General features: G+C 55.8%; 1 protein-coding gene across 1 annotated transcript; it reads right to left on the bottom strand.

The window, feature by feature from the left end:
- Positions 1-6,835: 6,835 nt before the first annotated feature.
- On the bottom strand, positions 6,836-8,862 carry FOXA2 (forkhead box A2). Its single transcript, XM_074926725.1, has 2 exons — positions 8,776-8,862; positions 6,836-8,098 (listed from the first exon to the last, which is right to left on the bottom strand). The coding sequence occupies exons 1-2, from the start codon at positions 8,860-8,862 to the stop codon at positions 6,836-6,838; spliced, it is 1,350 nt and encodes a 449-aa protein (XP_074782826.1).
- Between the last annotated feature and the right edge of the window lie 9,279 nt (positions 8,863-18,141).

Raw genomic sequence — 18,141 nt, 5'->3', positions numbered from 1 at the left:
GCTGGCAGTGATGGACAGTTTGGACAGGTAGAGATGTCCCAGCAGAAAGGATCTGGCTGCAAAAATCCCTGCTGCCTGCAGGAAGTGATATGTCGAGGGCTTTTCTGCCCCTCCGGTTTGTAAAATAAAACAACTTCTGGCAGGTGGGGCGCAGCAGGAAGGATCCACCACCGTGGTCCTCATGTAGTGTCCATCCCACGGCAGTGAGGCTGCCCGTAGCCTCACTCAGCTGTGGGCTGCCTTTGCCCTGCCAGGGGAAACAGACCCTCTCCCCTGGAATGGGGAACTGGAGACGATGGAACGGGAGTGAGGTGGGCTGCGAGGAGAGGTGTGAGCTGTTGGCATCATGGGAAGGGAAAGGGAAAGAAAGAGAAAAAATGAAAGAAAGGGGGAAAAGTAAGAAAGGGAAAGAAACTTCATGAAAAGAGGGAAAGAATGGGGAAACATTCAAGAAAAGGGGAAAAGGGAAAGAAATGGAAAGAAACTGAAAAAAGGGAAAGAATGGGGGGGAAATGAAAGAAAATGAACAAAAACAAGGAAAGGGGGAAAAGGGGAAGAATGGGGAAAAAAGAAAGAAAGGGGGGAAGGGAAAGAAAGCAGGGGAAAGAAATTGAAAAAAAAAAGAATGATTTAAAAGGGAGCTAAAGGAAAAAAAAAAAAAAAAAAGGAAAGAAATGGAAAGAAAGGGGGGAAATTGAAATAAACTGGAAAGGGGGAAAGAAAGGAAAACTAAGGAAAAGAAATGGGGAAAAATGGGGAGGAAATAAAACAGAAAGAAAGTGAAAGAAAGGAAAAGAACGGGAAATAAATAGAAAAACCGGGGGGAAAAGATGAAAGAAAGGGGAAGAAGGAAAAGGGAAGGAAAGAAAGAGAAAAGGGGGAAAATACAATGAAAGAACGGAAAGAAAGGGAAGGAGAAGAGCCCGTGCGGCACGGCAGGCAGAAGGGCCGTCCCCTACCCGCGCTGCCTGCGCGCCGGCCCGCGGGCTGCGGCAGCCCCGCTGCGGGACGCGGCCCGGCACACACCAGCGCACACGCGTGTGCAAACGAAACCCCCGCTTCGGGTGGGGTGGGGGTGGGAGCAGCCGCCCTCTCCCGGGCCCCGCTCCAGCGGCTCCCTCGGAGGAGCCGTCTCCGAGTCATTTACGTTTTTTTAAAAACTTTTTTTTTCTTTCTTTTTTTTTTTTTTTTTACATGCAATTTCACGCCCGGCTGCACCTGCAAACATAACGGCCCGGCGGAGCCGCCGCCCCCCCCCGGCCCCCCCGCCGGCAGCCGAGCCCCGCGCCCTCCCGCCGGCTTCCCGGCCCGCTCGGGCCCCTTGTCGTTAGCCCTGCCCGGGCCGCTGCCCAGCTCGCCCGGGCCGCTGCCAGGCTCGCCCGCGCCTCCCCGGAGCCCGACGGCATGGGCGGGCCAGGCCCTGCGGGCAGCAGCGGCTGAACAAACCGCTGTCCGTCCTCCATTCCTCCATCCCTCGCTCCTTCCATCCCTTCCTGCATCCATCCATCCTTGCATCCCTCCGTCTCTGCATCCCTCCCTCCATCTTTCCATCCCTTCACCCGCCCAAAACAACGTCCCGGCCTCGATGCAGCTTTTCCCGTCCTCCCGGGCCCGATCCGCACCCCCCGGCTCTGCTCGGGCACCCCTCCCGGCCCTGCCATGCCCTTGGCTGCTCAAGTGCACGGCAGGATGGCGGGTCAACCGCCCCCGACCGGCAAAAAAACCCACCGCCCCGTTGTTTAGAGTCAAGCCCCGTGTTTATAGGGGCGCTCCGCAGACCCTGTGTCTCTGGGGACAACCCGACTCCCCGGGACACAAGCGCTCCTTAAAGAATAATTGAGAGGGGAAAAAAAAACCCTGACTGCGGTGCCCGGTCGGGGCTGCGAGCGGACTCGTGTGTTAGTTTGGGGTTTTTCCTTTTTTTTTTAAAAAAAAAAAAAAAAATTATTGTTCTCAATAAAAATAACTACCTACCAAATTCACACACCCCACCCCACCCCCTCCCGGCTCCGTCGGGAAAGAATAAATATTTCGCCCTCCACCGTGGGAGCCCGAGCCTGAAGAACGACCGCAGCGAGAGAGGGAAAAAATAAACCCAAACTCCTCTCCTCCTGAAACCCGCCGGCCCCAAAGCCCCGTTTTTAGCTACGCTGGCGACGAAGCTGTCCCGTAAATAAAAAGCCGGCAGACTCTGCATCATCCTTTAATATTTACTCTTTTGAAGGTTAGGCAGGGCAGAGGTAACAAACTTTGAACGATTTTTTTTTTTTCCTCCTCCCCGTTTCCATCCTCTTCCCTGCCTGGTTTTATGTGGTTTCTGGATTAATCTAGTGCGGGGCAGAAGCGGACTTTTCCCGGCCGAAATATAGGATTAGGACTATTTCTAGAAGAAAGAGGATAGTGTGAACTGCCTTTAGCCTGCAATAGTCTAAAGCAGAATTACAGCTTGTAAAATAGGTCTCCATCAGTTTCCCAGGAGACGAGTTAAGCCCTACTTGGGTGTTCCAGCTCTTTTTAGAACCAGCAATAATTAGACTCATCTCACCCCCGAGTTGTCCGGTGTTGGGGTTTTTTTGAGGGGGGGAGTGTTTTGGGTTTTGTTGGGTTTTTTTTTTAAGATCATCCATAAATGCACTTTTGCCGCCAATCCCGCCGGCGGGCGCGGGCAGGGCAGTCAGAGCCGGCAGCTGCCCGCACCGCCGTTACCGGGGGAGGAGGCAGGCTCCGGGGGCGTTTGGGCGAGGGCAGCGAGCTCTCCTTTGCCCGGCGTGGCTAGCGCGGAGCTTCCCCACCAAACCGCTGGCCGTGCCATCTTCTTTGTGCTTTGATGTCTTTTGAGCCATCACTGCATGTCATTAGGGGGCCCGAACAATTAAAAGAAGTGCCTTTTCCCCCCTCGCGGATGGAAAGTCAGAGTAAAAAAAAAAATATAAATAAGTGAGGGTAGGTGAGCCGCTCGCCCCCCTCGAAAAATAAAGCTGTATTTGGGGGGAAAATTAACGGTCGAAACGGGGTCTAGCGCTCTGCTCCGCTCTTGGCCGGGGAAACGGCTCAGTACCCCCCGGGGAGGGATGCTCGGGATGCCTCGGGGCCGGGGCTGGGCCCTTCCCACTCGCGTCTCCCTCCCTGCGCGGGCGACAGGCGCTTAATGAGAAGTAATTGGCGAGCACGTAGAGCTGTATTACGAGCGGGCCGGGCTGTTATGAATTATTGAGAATCCATTAGCGGCCGTGCGCCTTCCCCTCTTGCCGGAGAGATGTAACCTGTCACAGCAGAGGGGACACGCACCCACCCGCGCCCGCCCTCGCCTTCGCGGGCTCGGAGACCCTGCCACCGGAGCGAGGACCCGGCCCCGGGGCCACGTCCCCCACCCCGGGCCCTACAGCCCCCGCGAGAAGCATCCCTGCGGCCGCCACCCCGGTCTTTCGCGCCGTGGGCGACGCCACTCGTGTCCGTGTCCGGTGCGGGCGTGCAGAGCGGACGAGCCTCGGGAAGGGTCGCCGTCCCTGCCGAAATTCCCGTTTTCCCCTGTAACGAGGAAATACGGGCGGGGAGGATTTTTTTTTCCCCCTTTTTTTTTTTCCCCCCCTTATTTTTTTTTTTTTTTTTTGCCCACCGGGTGCAGGCAGCCGGGCCGGGTCCTGCCAACTGGCACCGGCAGCGGCACGGACAGCGGCGCTTTTCCGGTGTCACGGACACAGGACAAATGCCCCTCCGCGGAGTGGACACGCTGTGGTCTCTCCGAGCCCGGAACAAAAGAGTATCACGGAGCGGGGAAGCACAACGGGGGCGGGGGAAGAGGGGGAAATAAAAGGTAAAAAAAAAAAAAAAAAAAAAAAAAAAAAAGGTAAAAACCAAGTATCCGGCTCGGAGGAGCGAGAGAAGGGCAAGAGTCTGGCCCTGCACGTCCCCGTCCCTCTCCCACCCTCCTCCGTCCCAGCCACAACGACTCGCCCCCTCTGCGAGGGGTTTTGGGGCTGAAACGGGCAGGAACGGCGCTGCCAGCCGGTCCGGCCCCGGCCGCACCCCGCTCCCGCACGGGCTGCTCCCCCCGCACCCCCAAAGAACATCCCTTTTCTCCCCTCCCCTCCTCGCCGTCGCGTTTTTCCCTACTCAAACGGCTCCTCGGCTGAGAGAGGAGCGGCGGGGTCAGGACCCACCCAAAACTCGGGACCGAGGCGGTGGGGACCATCCATCCATCCATCCATCCGTCCGTCCGTCCGTCCGTCCATCCATCCCCCCCGGTCTCCCCGGCCGCTTCCCTCGCCCCACTCTTCTCCCCGCCGGTTCTAAGGCGAGCTGGGGAGGAGGAGGAGGGAGGAAGGGAAGCTGAAGGTGGGGATTAAAATAGAAGGAGAAGCAGGAGAAGGAGCGGCGGGTGTCACCTACCTGCGCCCCGGCCGCCGGCCCGGCTCTGCGGGAGCTGGAAGCATCCCGGCATTTATTGGAGCTGAAACTGTGCTACTGTTGACTTTAGCACAAAGCAAAGATTTCGCTGCCCGCTAGTTTAAAAATGAATATTTTACCAAGATATCGATCAGCTTTATAAAATTCAGTTAAGCACAATGGCTCAAAAGGAGAGCGGGGGGTGGGGGGGAAGGAAAGGGACGCAATATAATATCTGTGTAAATTTGCTGAAGTATGACGTGGTGTTGAAAGTTTACCCTCCTGGAATTTGGATCTAGATTTTCCCCCCTTTTTCTCCCCCCCCCTTTTTTTTTTTTTTTTTTTTTTTGTTTACTGACTTTGTTTATTCACAGATCACGGTTGCTTAAACCGGCAGGAGCAGAATGCACTTGCAGCAAGGCTGGGGGCGGGCGGGTTGTGTGGGGAGGGGGCGAGAGAAAAATGCCAGAAAAAGAAATAACGTCTAACTTGGGGATTTTTTTCCTTACCCCCCCTCCCTTAAGCCCCCATCCTTGCATTTCAGCGTGAAGCCGGCCATACGAAGGGGAAAATATTTAAAAAAAAAAAAAAAAAAAAAAAAAGGCGAGGTGGGGGGAAAGACCTGCTTCTGGAGCGGGATGCAAACGGCACCTTGCGGGGCCGGGGCTGCGGGGAGCAGCGGCCGGGGGGGGGGGGCGCGGCGGGAGGCGGGGGGCGACAGCGCCCGTCACCCTCTCCCCAAACCGGCGGCACCCCCACGCCCGTGCTCCTTCCCCGCGGGAGCCTTTTATGTGCTAATGAAACACATTGCATGCCTTGGTTCACAACGTGTGTGTCCTTGCTGTATAGAGACGGACAGATTTCTGGCTGGATCCCTGTTTTGTTTTTGGGACGGATTTTTTTTGTTGTTTCTTTTTTTTTTTTTTTTCTCCCTCTCCCCTCCCGTCTCTCCCCTTCTCCTCTTTTCTCTTCCCGCGGACAATGCGGAATTTTAAGAAGGATTTGTATGTTATTTCGGAAAGTAACATCTATGATTGCCATAAACGCGTGGGAAAAACAACAAGTGGTTGGGAAGACGGGCAGGGTATTTACGGTGGGGAACGGGGCGGGGGGGGGGAATAAATGAAAATAAACTCGGGAGTGTCTCTGGGGCGGCCGGAGGGCTCCGCTCCCGGTGCCGGGCCGTGAGGTGTTGAAAGACAAAATAAAAAACTTTCCGTTTTTTTCAACGCGGGTTTATCCCCTCGGCGGAGGTATCGGCGTGTCTCCCCGGCCCGCCCCGGGATGCGCTGCCTCTCCGACCCCCAGTCCAACCCCCCAATTAACGCTGCCCGGTAATTGCGAAGTGAGAACTCTCGCGGCGAGGCCGGCCGTGCCGTCCAGGGTCCCGTGCAGAGTGGTTTTGCTCTCCCCGCTGCCGACCCCCAAGTTTTGCAGGGGAACAGCGGCTCCCCGACCCCCAGGCCGCCCCTCTCCGCCCCCCCCCCCCACGTGTCGAGCCCCACCGTGTCGAGCCCCACCGAGGGAAACCGGCGGGGGGCTGCGGGCCGGCACCGCCGCGCCGTCGGGGCAGAACGGCCGGGGATAACGGGGGGGTTCGGCGGGCCGATGGAGGAGACGGGCGAGTCCCGATGGAACAGAGATGCAGGGGAAAAAAACCGCCAATAACACTTTAATAGAGTTCTGTGAAAATCTGGCTAGTCGCTACCAGAACACACATTTATAAGCCATAAATAAAGCATACAGAAACGATAAATTAATCAGATCCAAGTAGTTTACTCTCCCGGTAACATCAAGCGTTTGCTTCAATTACAACGATCTATCCTGCCTTTTTTTATTATTATTTTTTTTTTTGGTAGATTTTTTTACTCTTTTTTTCCCCCCCTCTTTTCCCCTTTGTACAACGTTACAAGACTTTTGGTCCTCGGATTCAAAACTAGCATGGATTTCACAATGAAGGAGGGTTTCGGTTTTGTTTGTAGTTTCCCCCCCCCCCCCCCCCCCCGTCACTTCCACACAAAAAAATAGATATATTTATACCTCCTTGCGACGACGACAACGAAAAAAAAAAGTCCAACAGAAACCCCCCCCTCTCCCCGTCCCCTCACCCCCAACCCGCCCCTCTCCACCAAAACAAACCACCCCACAAGGCAAACCAAGGGAATCGGCAGCCCCCCCCGGGCACAGGTGGCTTTGGTCTGGGGGAGGGGGGATGACCAACGTGCCTGCCCTTGGCGCGCGCTGAGATGCTTGCAAGACACACGGCTGCTGTTTCCGAAACGGATGCAAACATCTGGAGCCGACGGGAAAAAAAAATAATATATATATATATATATATGTATATGTACCGTGCTCTACAGCATTCATAGTCCATCTCTCTGCTGGGGGGCTGCGCGGGAGTACGGGGGGCTTTCCCCCCTCGCCAGGGGAAGTTTTTCCCTCGCCCCTTTTAGGAGGAGTTCATGATGGGCCGGGAATACACACCTTGGTAATAAGAAGTCTCTCCGGCTAAAGGGGAGGACTCTAAACCATTTTTGTTCGTTACGGGCCCCATGGCCAGGCTGCTGGGCATGGGCGAGGCGTAGCCCGAGTAGTGCATCACCTGCTCGTAGGCCTTCAGGTCCATTTTGTGGTGGTGGTGGTGGTGGTGGTGAGGGTGGTGGTGCTGCTGCTCGGAGGAGGACATCAGGTTGTTGATGGAGAAGGGGTGGTTGAAGGCGTAGTGGTGCTCGGGCTTGAGATGGGCGTCATGGGGCAGGCCAGCGTGCGGGGGGGCCAGGAGGTGCTGGGCTGGCGAGGCCGCTGGTTCCCCAGGGCTCAGCCCTGGTGTGCCCTTCAAGTCGGCCAGGGCACGCTTGTGGTCCTGGCACGGCGAGGCACTGGCCGGGGACTCAGCGCCAGCCGAGCCCTCGGACCCCCCCGAGGAGCTGCCTTCCCCAAGAGGCTGGCTGGGGGGCTGCCCGGGCCCCTTCTTGCCCCCACCACCCGCCCCGCCGCCTGCCCCGCCGCTGTCCTTGGCGGCCAGCTGCTTCTCACACTTGAAGCGCTTCTGGCGGCGCAGGTAGCAGCCGTTCTCAAACATGTTGCCTGAATCGGGGTGCAGGGTCCAGAAGGAGCCTTTGCCCGGCTTGTCCGGGGAGCGGGGCACCTTGAGGAAGCAGTCGTTGAAGGAGAGCGAGTGGCGGATGCTGTTCTGCCAGCGCTGCTGGTTCTGGCGGTAGAAGGGGAAGAGGTCCATGATCCACTGGTAGATCTCGCTCAGCGTCAGCATCTTGTTGGGTGACTGCTGGATGGCCATGGTGATGAGGGAGATATAGGAGTAGGGCGGCTTGGCATGTGTGTAGCTCCGCCGGTAGGTCTTGGGATCCCGCGAGCGGTTGAGGTTGGATTGACCGTAGATGGGGCTCATGGAGTTCATGTTAGTGTAGGGGGCCAGGGCATTCATGGACCCTGCTTGGCCTCCCATGGGGCTCATGCTGGGGCTCAGGTGGGTGCCCATACCCGCCACACCGGCCGAACCCATGCCAGGCATGGCCCCCGCACCCGGGGACATGCCGGTGAGCGAGGGGCTCATGCCCGTGTTGGCATAGGACATGTTCATGGAGGTGGCAGCCGTCATGTTGGCCGTGGTGCTCATGGCCGACATGGTCATATACGTGTTCATGCTGTTCATGCCCAGCCCCGTGTTCATGTTGCTCACCGAGGAATAGCTCTGCAGGGGCAAGCGAGAGAGAGGAGGGGAGATATTGGGGGGGGGGACGGGGGGGGGACGAGGGGGGGGACGGGGAGGAGGCAGGTGGGTAGCCCCGTCGGGGACGAGGGCAGCCCAGCATGCGGGGAGCGGTGCGGGGACATCCCCAGCCCAGCCCAGATCGCTGCCGGTGAGAGTCTCTGCAGCCCCGGGGCTCCGTGTCCCGCGGGGCAGGAAGGGTTAAATCCTGAAGCCGGGGTGGGGGGGTGGGGGGGGTGTTGTTTTTCTCGTTAATGAAAAACAAATATATATATATATATATAAAAATATATATATATAAAGAGACGGGATGGCAGCAGGATCGGCGGATCCGTCCTGGAAAGGGGAGTTGGATTAAGGGGAAGGGACACCCCTCCCCGGAGCGAGAAAAATACCTTTTTTTTTTTTTTTGGGGGGGGGGGGGAAGAAAAAAATAGCTAACTGCCGCCCGGCAGCACCCCACTGCCCCGCGCCCCCCCGGGTCCCCCACCCGCGCTGTCCCCGCGCCCCTGCCCGCAGTGGGCAGAGCCCGGGCTCAGCATTTGATGCCAAAGTTAATCTCCTCCCGGGGCTGGGACGGCGTGGGGGGGCCCCGGCCGGGAGCGGGGCAGGCCGGGCCGGCGGTGGGGGGGCGACGGAGCCCCGTCTCCCTTCCTTACCTCGGGCTCCCCGTAGTAGTTGCTCCAGTCCGTGTGCTCATGGCCTTCCATTTTCACCGCTCCCAGCATACTGGAAGTGGAGTGCATGGCAGTTTAAAATTTAACAGCCACAACAAACGACGACAGAGGCAACCCCCCCAGAAAAAAAAAAAAAAAAAAAAAAAGTCCCCAGCCCTCCCTCCCCTCCGTCGGAGCCTCTGGAGGAGGAGGAAGAGGAGGGAGGGAGGAAGGGCGGGGGGGATCGAGCGGTGCTGGGGCTGGGGTGGGTTTTTTTTTCGCTGCTGCTCCTTGGGTGGGTTTTCGCAGTGCTTCCCGGCGAAGAGTCGCCCGGAGGCGATGGAGGAGCCGGAGGAGGAGGAGGGAGGAGGGAGGAAGAAGAGGAGGAGGAGGAAGAGGAGGACAAGTGCTGCAGTGACGTGGGTGCCAGAGTGATATAGCACGGAGCGGCCGGGCGAGCCTCCAATCCCCAGGTCCTCGGCTGCCCATTTGAATAATCAGCTCACACCTAGGCGGGAGCGGCTCCTCCGCGGCCCCCCGCGCACCTATCCGCACCCCGCCGCCGAGCACGGGAGGCCCGGCAGCACCCCGGGGCGCCGGCACGACCCCCCCCGCACCCGGGCTTCCCCCGAGATTTGCAGGGGGATCCTGTGGGAGCCGATTTCCAGCACATCCCCCACCCTGGGCAGCCCCGATGGGAGCCGACCCCCCCCAACCAGCATCCCCGACGGGAGCTGCTTTCCAGCCCTCCCCCCGCCCCCGCGACGGGACGACGGGAGCTGTTTTCCACACACACCTCCCCCGAGCACCCCCGACAGGAGGCAGCTCCCAGTCCGGCCCCACGCACCTTTTCTCCCCGCGGCTGCTCGGCGGAGCCCCCGGTGCCGGGGCTCAGGCCACCGCCCGCCCGGCCGTGCCGCGGCTCTGCCCCATCGGCGGGCCAGCCAGCCGCCGCTCTGCCTCTTCCCCGGGCTCAGGTACCTACAACAAATTCGTAACTAAAACAAACAGGGAGGGCAGGGAAGGAGCAGGGAGGGGGGGGACGGGGGGACGCGGCGGGCGGCGCGGGAGAAGAGCCGTCGGGGGCCCGGGGGCTCCCCCGGCGCCGGGCTGGGCGGTGCGGGATCCCGGTGGGCGCCGTCGGGGGCAGCGCCGCCGCTCCCGCTGCCGAAACGCCCCCGGGGTGGGCGGGGGAGAGGAAAGAAGGAAGGACGGACAGACGGACGACAAAAATCACCCGGTTCCAAAACCCATCCGGCTCCGCCGCCCGCCCCATCGGCGCTGCGGGCACGGCGGCTCCCGGCGGGGTCCAGCCGGCGGAGAGGGACCGCGAACGGCTCCTTCCCGGGCAGAAGGGAGCGGGGGGCTTCCCTCCACCTCCCCCCCTCTCACCCCCCGAGCTGGGGCCATGCCTTCCCCGGCAGCATCCCTGCCAGCCCCCCCCGCCCCCGATGCCGCGGTACAACACACGGCCCCGGCCGCCTCTGCCGCGCTCCGGGGATTTGTTTTTGCCTGTTTCATAGATCCCCACCTATATCTACCCACCTTCAGGGAAAAAAAAACCAACAAAAAACAAAAAAACAAAAAACAAAACAAAACAAAAAACCAAACAAAACAAAACGAGAAACCGCTGGGTTTATTTATTGATATATTTTTATTATTTATTTATATATCGTTCCCGAGGGGGGGGGGGGGGGGAAGAAAAAAAAAAATCGATCTGCGAAGTCTGGCGATAGTTTTTAAATATTAACACAAAGACTTCAGCTCACCGCAGGGCTCCCGCTCTGGGAGGAAACCTAACCCCCCCCTCAGGACGCAGGACCCTCAGGAGTCATCGCCAAACGAAAACAGCCGCCCCCTCCTCCTCCAGGAGGGCACCCTCCTATCGCGATAGCCGCCGCGACAGTGGCAGCCCGCCTCCCTCCCACCCCAGCCCTTTTCTGCCCGTATTTGCGGATTGGTTGGGGTACGGCGACTGCCCCCGGCGGGAAAGGTGTGGGGGTACCCCCAAAAGCGAGGGGAGCGACGGTGTCCACCCCCCCGCCGGGAGGGGCCCGTCCCGCCTGCTAAAAGCGGTGGCAGGGCGCCCCCTGTCGCCTGCTGTAGGGCCGCAGGGCCAGAGGGGGTTTTGGGGGGACACTCCGGGGACCCCCCGGGTGCTGCATCCCTCTGAGCAGGGGTCTCACTCCAAATGGCTCAGCCCCCCTGTCTCCCCAAAAGGCTTTTCCCCGGGTGACGGAGGGAGCACGCTGTCCATACTGGGTGCTTTATATTCACCCCCACATCACCCACCCTGGGTGATGGCTGAAAGGGGCTCCTGGATTAGGTGCACCCCGAGTCGGATTTAGCACAGCCCGAGACCAGACTCTCCAACTGAATGCATTGCCACGCAGCTTTTTGATCCTTTGGAGCGCAGTCAAAAGGCTCAAGAAGGGAGAATACAGGGAGAATTCAGGAAGAATTCAGTAAAATTAGTGACGTGGCTGCTGGACGTGATGAAGATCATCAGTGCAGAGATCCTGTCCACTCAGCTCCCCACTGGCAGCTGACTTCAGCCGTTGAGGATAAGGTGTGGTTATAGCGTTAGCATGGTTTTTTCCCTTGGTGCATGAGGTGTGGGAGGTGAGCTTGTGTTTTCAGCAGGGCTGGATTTGGGACAGAAGTTCCTGGTGAGCTCCACAGGAGGAGGAGAGAGGCCATCATGAGAATTTCCCCATGCAATAAACTCACCCACCTCCAGGCATTCGTCCTGCAGCGGCACAGATGTTAGCATGCTCTGAACACATCTGGCACCTCAGCACGAGGATTGGCTGGAGGCTAACGCACGCCCAGAGCTCTGCGGGTCTCGGTCTCGCACCACTTCTCCTGAAATGTCATTTCCCCCTCAGATCAACAGGACTTTGAATTTTGTTGCCACCAAAGATGAGCTTTTTCTACCTCTCGTCACCCCCCTGCACATGGACTGGAAGCTGTGGAGCAACAAAGGAGAGTTGGTTTCATAAGAGTCCTGTTCACTTAGATTTTAAACCCAAAATGTTCACTTGAGGCCACTCCTCAGCTACAGAAGATGCTCCTACTCTTGTAGCTCCAGCCCCAACACTTCAATTCAGTTTTGCCTCCTTGGTCTTCTATCATAGCCTTCACTGCCTGTCCCATGATCCAAGCCTCTCTCTCTGCCCAGGACATGAAGGACCTTCCATACAGCGCGTGCTGGATGAGGAGAAGCTCTCCTCGTCCCAACACATCCCCTGCATCACGGGAACAGCGGTGTCCCTCCTGGTCTGCGTGCCCAGAGCATTGCCAGCGTGCCCATCTCAGGGGCATGGTGCCGAGGGCGAACGACAGCAGCCACGTCCCTCCTGCTCAGACAAAGGCTTTGTCTCTGTAACGCAAGGACACGCACTTTCTGAGCTATGAAAGCATTTGCATTCATAAACGGGGGCCTGCAAAGACAGCAGCTTGTCTGGAGGTGGCTGGATGTGGGACCAACCCAGCAGGCAGCAACAGGGATCTCTGCTCCTGTAAATAACGCGGGTCTTGCCGCTGCCTCCTCCTTCTCCATTCTTTCACAGGGGCAGCCTTCCATGCCTCTAGCGTGAGGAAACCTGCTAAAATTAATACCTCTTTACAAAGTAGAAAAAGAAGCAGTAAAATACATCTAAGAAACATTTTTTAAAATATCTAGGATCATAAAAATTGAAAATTTTCAGCAGTGTCTTATTTAAACATACCTGGTTGGGTTACTGAGAAATACACTGGCCATTTGAAAATTATTTCTTCACTTTAATATTTAACTAATCTTTATTTTAAATTTAATTTTTAAATTATGTTCTTATTTGCATTAGAAGCCATGACTGGAGGAGCTACCTCAGGCTTCCCAGGGGTACGAGGTCAGCGACTGACGTGAAGCTTTGCCAGGAGTTGGGGCGCTTTTCAGCTGCCTCCATCACTTGCAGCAACGCTGCTGGCAGCGAGCGCATCCTGCTCCCTCTTCTCGGTGCTCCCAGGGATGGACACTTGCCTATGCAGCTGCCTGGGTTGCGATGGCAATTTCATGTAAGGGTCAGGGCGATGCAGGGCATTGCTGGGAGGGGGAGGATGCTTCCAAGCTGAGACCCGCAGCCAGCCTTGGGTGACAAGCAAGTGAGAGAGCATGTAACTGCAGCTGGAGGCCAAGTGGTGATGAACAACATGCCCTAAGGTGGGAGAGGGTGAAGGCTCTCTTGTGCTCCCCACACAGCCAGGCTGGTCTGTGCAAAATAAAATAATAATTTAAAAAAAAAAAAAATCCCTTACCTTGTTCTCAACAACAAACAGGGTAATTATCTCCCTTCTACTGATAATTATCATAATTAATCCAATATAATGAACTCTCCCAATTGCACTGCTGTTTCAAAATAAATGCATTGGCTTTTTTTTTTTTCTTTAATTGAGGAAGGGGCTCTCCTGTGAGATAGAAGCAGTCATTGCCCTCGAGAAGAGAGGCATTTCAATAACAAGGAAAAGGAGTCCGTGCAGCTGCAGATCTTGTTAGAGACAAAAGGCAACCAGCCTGCCAGGAAGGAATACGGTCCGGCGTGCTTGTACAGTGCCACTGCAATTACCGTCAGGATTTATTGAGGCCTTCCCCTGATAAGACATGAAAATTATGGAGGAATCGATGCACGGAGGTACTTGAAGAAGAGGAGGGAGCAGTTGGGTGAGGGAAGGGTGAAGGTGGAGCTGGTGCAGGGGAGCTGCCATCGCCCCTGCACCACGTGCCACCTGCAGCACTCTGTCCTGATGGCTTTATTCTGTTTGTTCCTTGAGGATCCCTGGAAGTAGAAATTTGTAAGGTCAAGGGGCTCTGCTAGGCTAGGAGCAGAGCATCCTCACTCAAACAAGAACAGAAAACTGGATGATGGTATTGATGATGATGATTCATATTTCTGAACTGGGGAAATACACCTGAGAGAGGTTGAGCATCCTCACCAAAGCCCACTGGGCAGTCCCATGGCAGAGCTAGACAGAGCCCGGCTCTCCAGCATGGCCCGATCCCAAGGTCATGTTCAGTATTGGATCAATAAGGTGCACCAGGGTCCTGCTCCTGAGGATGCCCCTGGAATTCCTGTAATATCTGCAGGGCATGTCAGGAAACAATATCCTTTGCTCATTCAAGGATTCAGATGGGAACCATTGAAATAAGTGACATTCCATGGTGGGGAGAGTTTTCTCCCCATCTGTGGAGTTACTACGCGCTAAACCAGGCTGTCATCAGCTGCGGCACCACCAGGGAATTACCACAATTACACCGTATAATATTGACTTAACTATTTGAAGAACTCTACAGCCAAGTCTCTCCTAATTAGATTCAACATTTAATGGGGCTTCTTAATTCATGAAAATATTTTCCAAGGCTTTAACAAGTCTAACAAAGGAAGAGTCAGGAGTATGCAAAATTTTTGTAATTTTAATATCTGATCAAGAGCCCAAGGATACATATCTTTTGCATACTGGAATGATTTCCCCCAGTCTCAGTCAGGTTCTCCATCTCAGAAAAGCTCACCTCATCCACAAGCATACATGAGGATCCAGTCAGTCGGGACATGTCTGCCGTACCTATTTTTGGTGTATTCAGTCCTCCAGGTGCTATTTTAACGTTCCTCCCCACTCTGTAATTATTCAACATGCCAGTGAAGGTAACGAGATGCTGCAATCAGTGGTTGGCACCACAAGATAAAATAAAACCCTGGAAGTGCCTGAAGAATGTGATTGGGGGGGAAATAAGGTCCCATTATTGACCCCCTTGGGGATGGAGGAGGTCTCCCCAGCTCATGGCATCAGCAGGATGCTCGGTGAGTACCAACTGGGACAACAAGCTCCCAAGAGGCAACTGGGAAACCCGAGAGCATTTGCTAATGGCCCCTGGGTGCAAGGACAGTCCAAGGTAGGGACCTTGCTGGTCCACAGCACCCAGGATGCTGTGATGGGTGCCAGTGGGACTGTACCTGCTGCTGAGTCCTGTCCGGACTGCCAGCAGCAAGTATCTGCCATTGGGTAGGATGTGGGTATGGGTAAAAACCCCCTCTGAGGAGCCCACCAGAAGAATGGTGCCTTCTGGAAAGGCTCTGAAGCAAAATAAACAGAGTGCATCTGCTGGCTGTTTACCATGGCCCACGTGACACCCCGGCACTGGTTTTCTCCATGAGCACATTTTGCTGAGTAAACAAGATGCGCAGGCATCTGGAATGATGTCTGGGGGAGAAGGCTTGGGGTGAAAAACCTGGAGTTAACGGATTCACCCCAGTGCTTGGGGCATGTGGGGCTGCACCAGCTCCCCTACTTTCACACGGTGGAGGAAGAAGGTGGTGTGCAGGGAGATGCCCAGTGATGCTGGGTTTCCAGATTAAAAAACAAAAAAAAAAAAAAAAAAGGAAGAAAAGAAAGTCTTCCTCACCTCCCAGGAAAGTCCTGCCATGGACGTTTTTGTTAGCTCAGTCCCCAAAAGGCCCAGGCAAGCAGGGGAAGTTTTACCTGGCTGACCAAAGTATTCAGGTTTTGGTTTCATTCAGGGAAAATATTTTTTATGTTTAATCATCAGTTTCTGAAAACTGAAATGTCTTTGGTTTTACAATAAGAAAACAAACAGAAAAACTGAATATAGAGACTCCTCCCAAAACCCTCTGCTTTAAAAATTCCCTGTTATTTCCTAACAAAACCCCTTTCTGCTGGAAACTTTCCAGCCTGGTGTAGTCTGAAGGTGCTTCAGTTCCCACAGGGGCTGAGGGAGGAGGAACACCACCTTTCATTACTGAATGGGATAAAGCAACCCCACTGCAGCCCAAGGTGGTCTAGCACATCGCGCAAGGGCCAACACATCGTCCCCATCACCTTAAATGGGGACCCAGTTGCAAAAGATTTAACATATCCCATCAAACTGAAGAGATGTAACCAGCCAAACCAGTCACTGGGGCATCCCATCGAGCCCAAGCCCATCACAATTCTCGACCTGCAGCAGGGACGTGGCTGCACAGCCTCAGGCTGGAGGATGGAGACAGGGGGACCGCGGAGCCCATACCCATGCAGAGCTGGAGATAACTGTGGAGGAGCCGTGTCTATGAACCCCAAGGCTGTGCATGAAGGGAGTTTGAAGGGGTGCTGGTGGTGGGGCTGGTGTTGCAGCATGGGGACAGGAGTGTGCACAGGCTGCCTGGGCTTTCGCGTCGCAACGGGAGGCTGTTTGCCGAGGACATCAATCCCCGGCAGCTTCTCTGAGGACTGATGGACATTTATAGCCCTCTGAGTCATTACCGGCCTTGTTTAAACCAGTTATACCTGGCCAAGACCTTTAAAATAGCTTCATTTATACTCAAAGGCTCCTCTCGCGCGCGGCGGGTATAAATAGCAGGGCGAACCGCTCGTGGAGCGCGATGGCTCCTCCGAGCTCGGGAAGCGAGGCGGCACGCTTTGCTCAGAGCTCCTGTGTCTCCCCCTCTCTGTATGACCCCTCCTCCAGCTGCCAGAGGGGTGCAGGAGGCCAGGGGAGCCTGCTGTTCCCAAGGGACCCCGTCTCCCCGGGTGCCCCATCCGGAGCTGGCAGCTCGTGGGAACAAGGTGTCCCTGGCAGAGCCACCAGCAAAACAGCTGGAGCAGAGATTTCTGCTCCGAAAAAACACAGGAGCTTGCCTGGGACTCAAACCCTGCCTGTGAGTCTGCGGTTCCTTGACCACTAATAGCAGCCCAGGATCACCCCATAAATCTGCTTGGGGTCGGCTGCGGGCGCACAAGCCCATTTCTGTGCCATGAGCAGGACACAGAGCTTGGACCCAGGTGAGGGGTTGGTGCCATACCAGTGGGGACAGCCCAGGCCTGCCAGGACCTCCAAACCCCTGCCACCTCGGGCTCAGTCCAGCCAGATTACAGTGGTGTTTTCAGTCCAGGATGGGCACTCCATCCCAGGGCACCCGCCTCTGCCATGGGCCAGTGACACGTATCACTAGAGCTATGGGTTGCTGCCACCTGCGACAATATTTTAATTCCACCCCACTCATTTCTAGGCAAAAAATTTAATCTTGACCTGCTTTGTTAGGATCTGGGAAAGCTTTGACTACACAATTGGCTAAACTTTTGCTAAACAAATGTTCATCTGGCTCAGCAATCCTTTCCTTCTGCTCAAGAAAAACTCCTTCCAAAGAATAAAACCCACTTCAACTTGAGGACAAGCATTTGGCACTTGCTCTTGGCCCTGAAAACGGCTGCAACAAGGCTGGTGGGAAATGGGGTGTTTCAGGAAAAGGCAGCCTGAGAGCTGAGGCTGCCTGTCCCAGGGGGAACAGGCTGATGGAGCTGCAATGCCCACTGGAATGGCCCATCCCAGCCAGGCTTTGTGCCAGGGCCTGGCTCCTGCATGCTGCCGAGAGCCTTACCCCCCTAAAAGCCAGTGTTTCCCTCCCAGTAAAACTCACATTCCTGTGTCCTTGGGGTAAAAGCATGGAAGCAACAGAAGCATCCCCACCAAGGAGCAGCATCTTAGCCAAGTCTGCAGCAGACGATCTTGTTTTGCCCCCTGCGACAGCAGCACGTACAGGCAGTGGGCTGCTAAACAAAGTGCATTTAGGCTGCTAAATAAAGTGTATTTCCAAGGGAGAGCCATTCTGCAGTGGGGTTGGAAAAGCTCCGCTGAAGGTGGCGGCTCTGGCTCTCTCCAAACATTTCTCCCTCCTTGCTCTGATCTTTTTTTTTAAGAGGAAACATTGCCCAAATCAACACATGCCCAAGGAATGATTTTACATGGGTCGGACAGCACTTTCTGCTGGAAAAACTTCCAATCAGCTGCATTCACAAGCTGGGTTTATTTTTCACAGTTTTCTGAGTACGTTTTGTTTTGGTGCCAGAGTAAAGACCTGGAGGTACATATTTCAGCCCAACCTGTAACACCATCATCGTCACTGGATTTCAGTGAGGAGAGGGCTTTGACCTACATTCACAGCCCAGCCTGGAACGGAGCTGGGGCATCCCTTAACATCCCCGGATCTGCCATCCTTTGCGACGAGCGGGACCCTGCTTTTCCTCCCCTCCCCTGGGACCCAATATTGGGCAGGGGAGGTTGAGCATCTCAGGCAGACAGGAAATCATCTCCCCCCACCTCAAGCAGCCGCCGAGTGTTTTGCAGCCTCTAGAGCCCCACTCTAGTAAGGGACGGCCAGGGTGGAACAAACTTAACCAGAGCTTTTTAAAGCTCTCCCACCTTCGCCTCCTCTCTTCCTCCGGGTATGTGTCCCGGCGGCGGTAGAACAAGACGGCTACAGAGGGCTGCTGGAAGCCGTCAGCATGAAATACACTGGGAGGCCTTTTTTTTGCTTGGAAAATATTTCCTTGCCGCGGGCTGCG

The sequence above is a fragment of the Athene noctua genome, chromosome 1, assembly GCF_965140245.1.
Source record: "Athene noctua chromosome 1, bAthNoc1.hap1.1, whole genome shotgun sequence".
In the NCBI taxonomy this organism is placed as follows: domain Eukaryota; kingdom Metazoa; phylum Chordata; class Aves; order Strigiformes; family Strigidae; genus Athene; species Athene noctua.
This window is presented reverse-complemented; position numbering and strand designations above follow the sequence as displayed.

Bases quoted from the DNA above. Each gene is read 5' to 3' on its own strand.
- FOXA2 (XM_074926725.1), bottom strand. From the start codon at position 8,862: ATGCACTCCACTTCCAGTATGCTGGGAGCGGTGAAAATGGAAGGCCAT. The intron at 8,099-8,775 runs GTAAGGAAGGGA...TTGCCCCTGCAG, and splicing joins ACTACTACGGGGAGCCCGAG to AGCTATTCCTCGGTGAGCAA.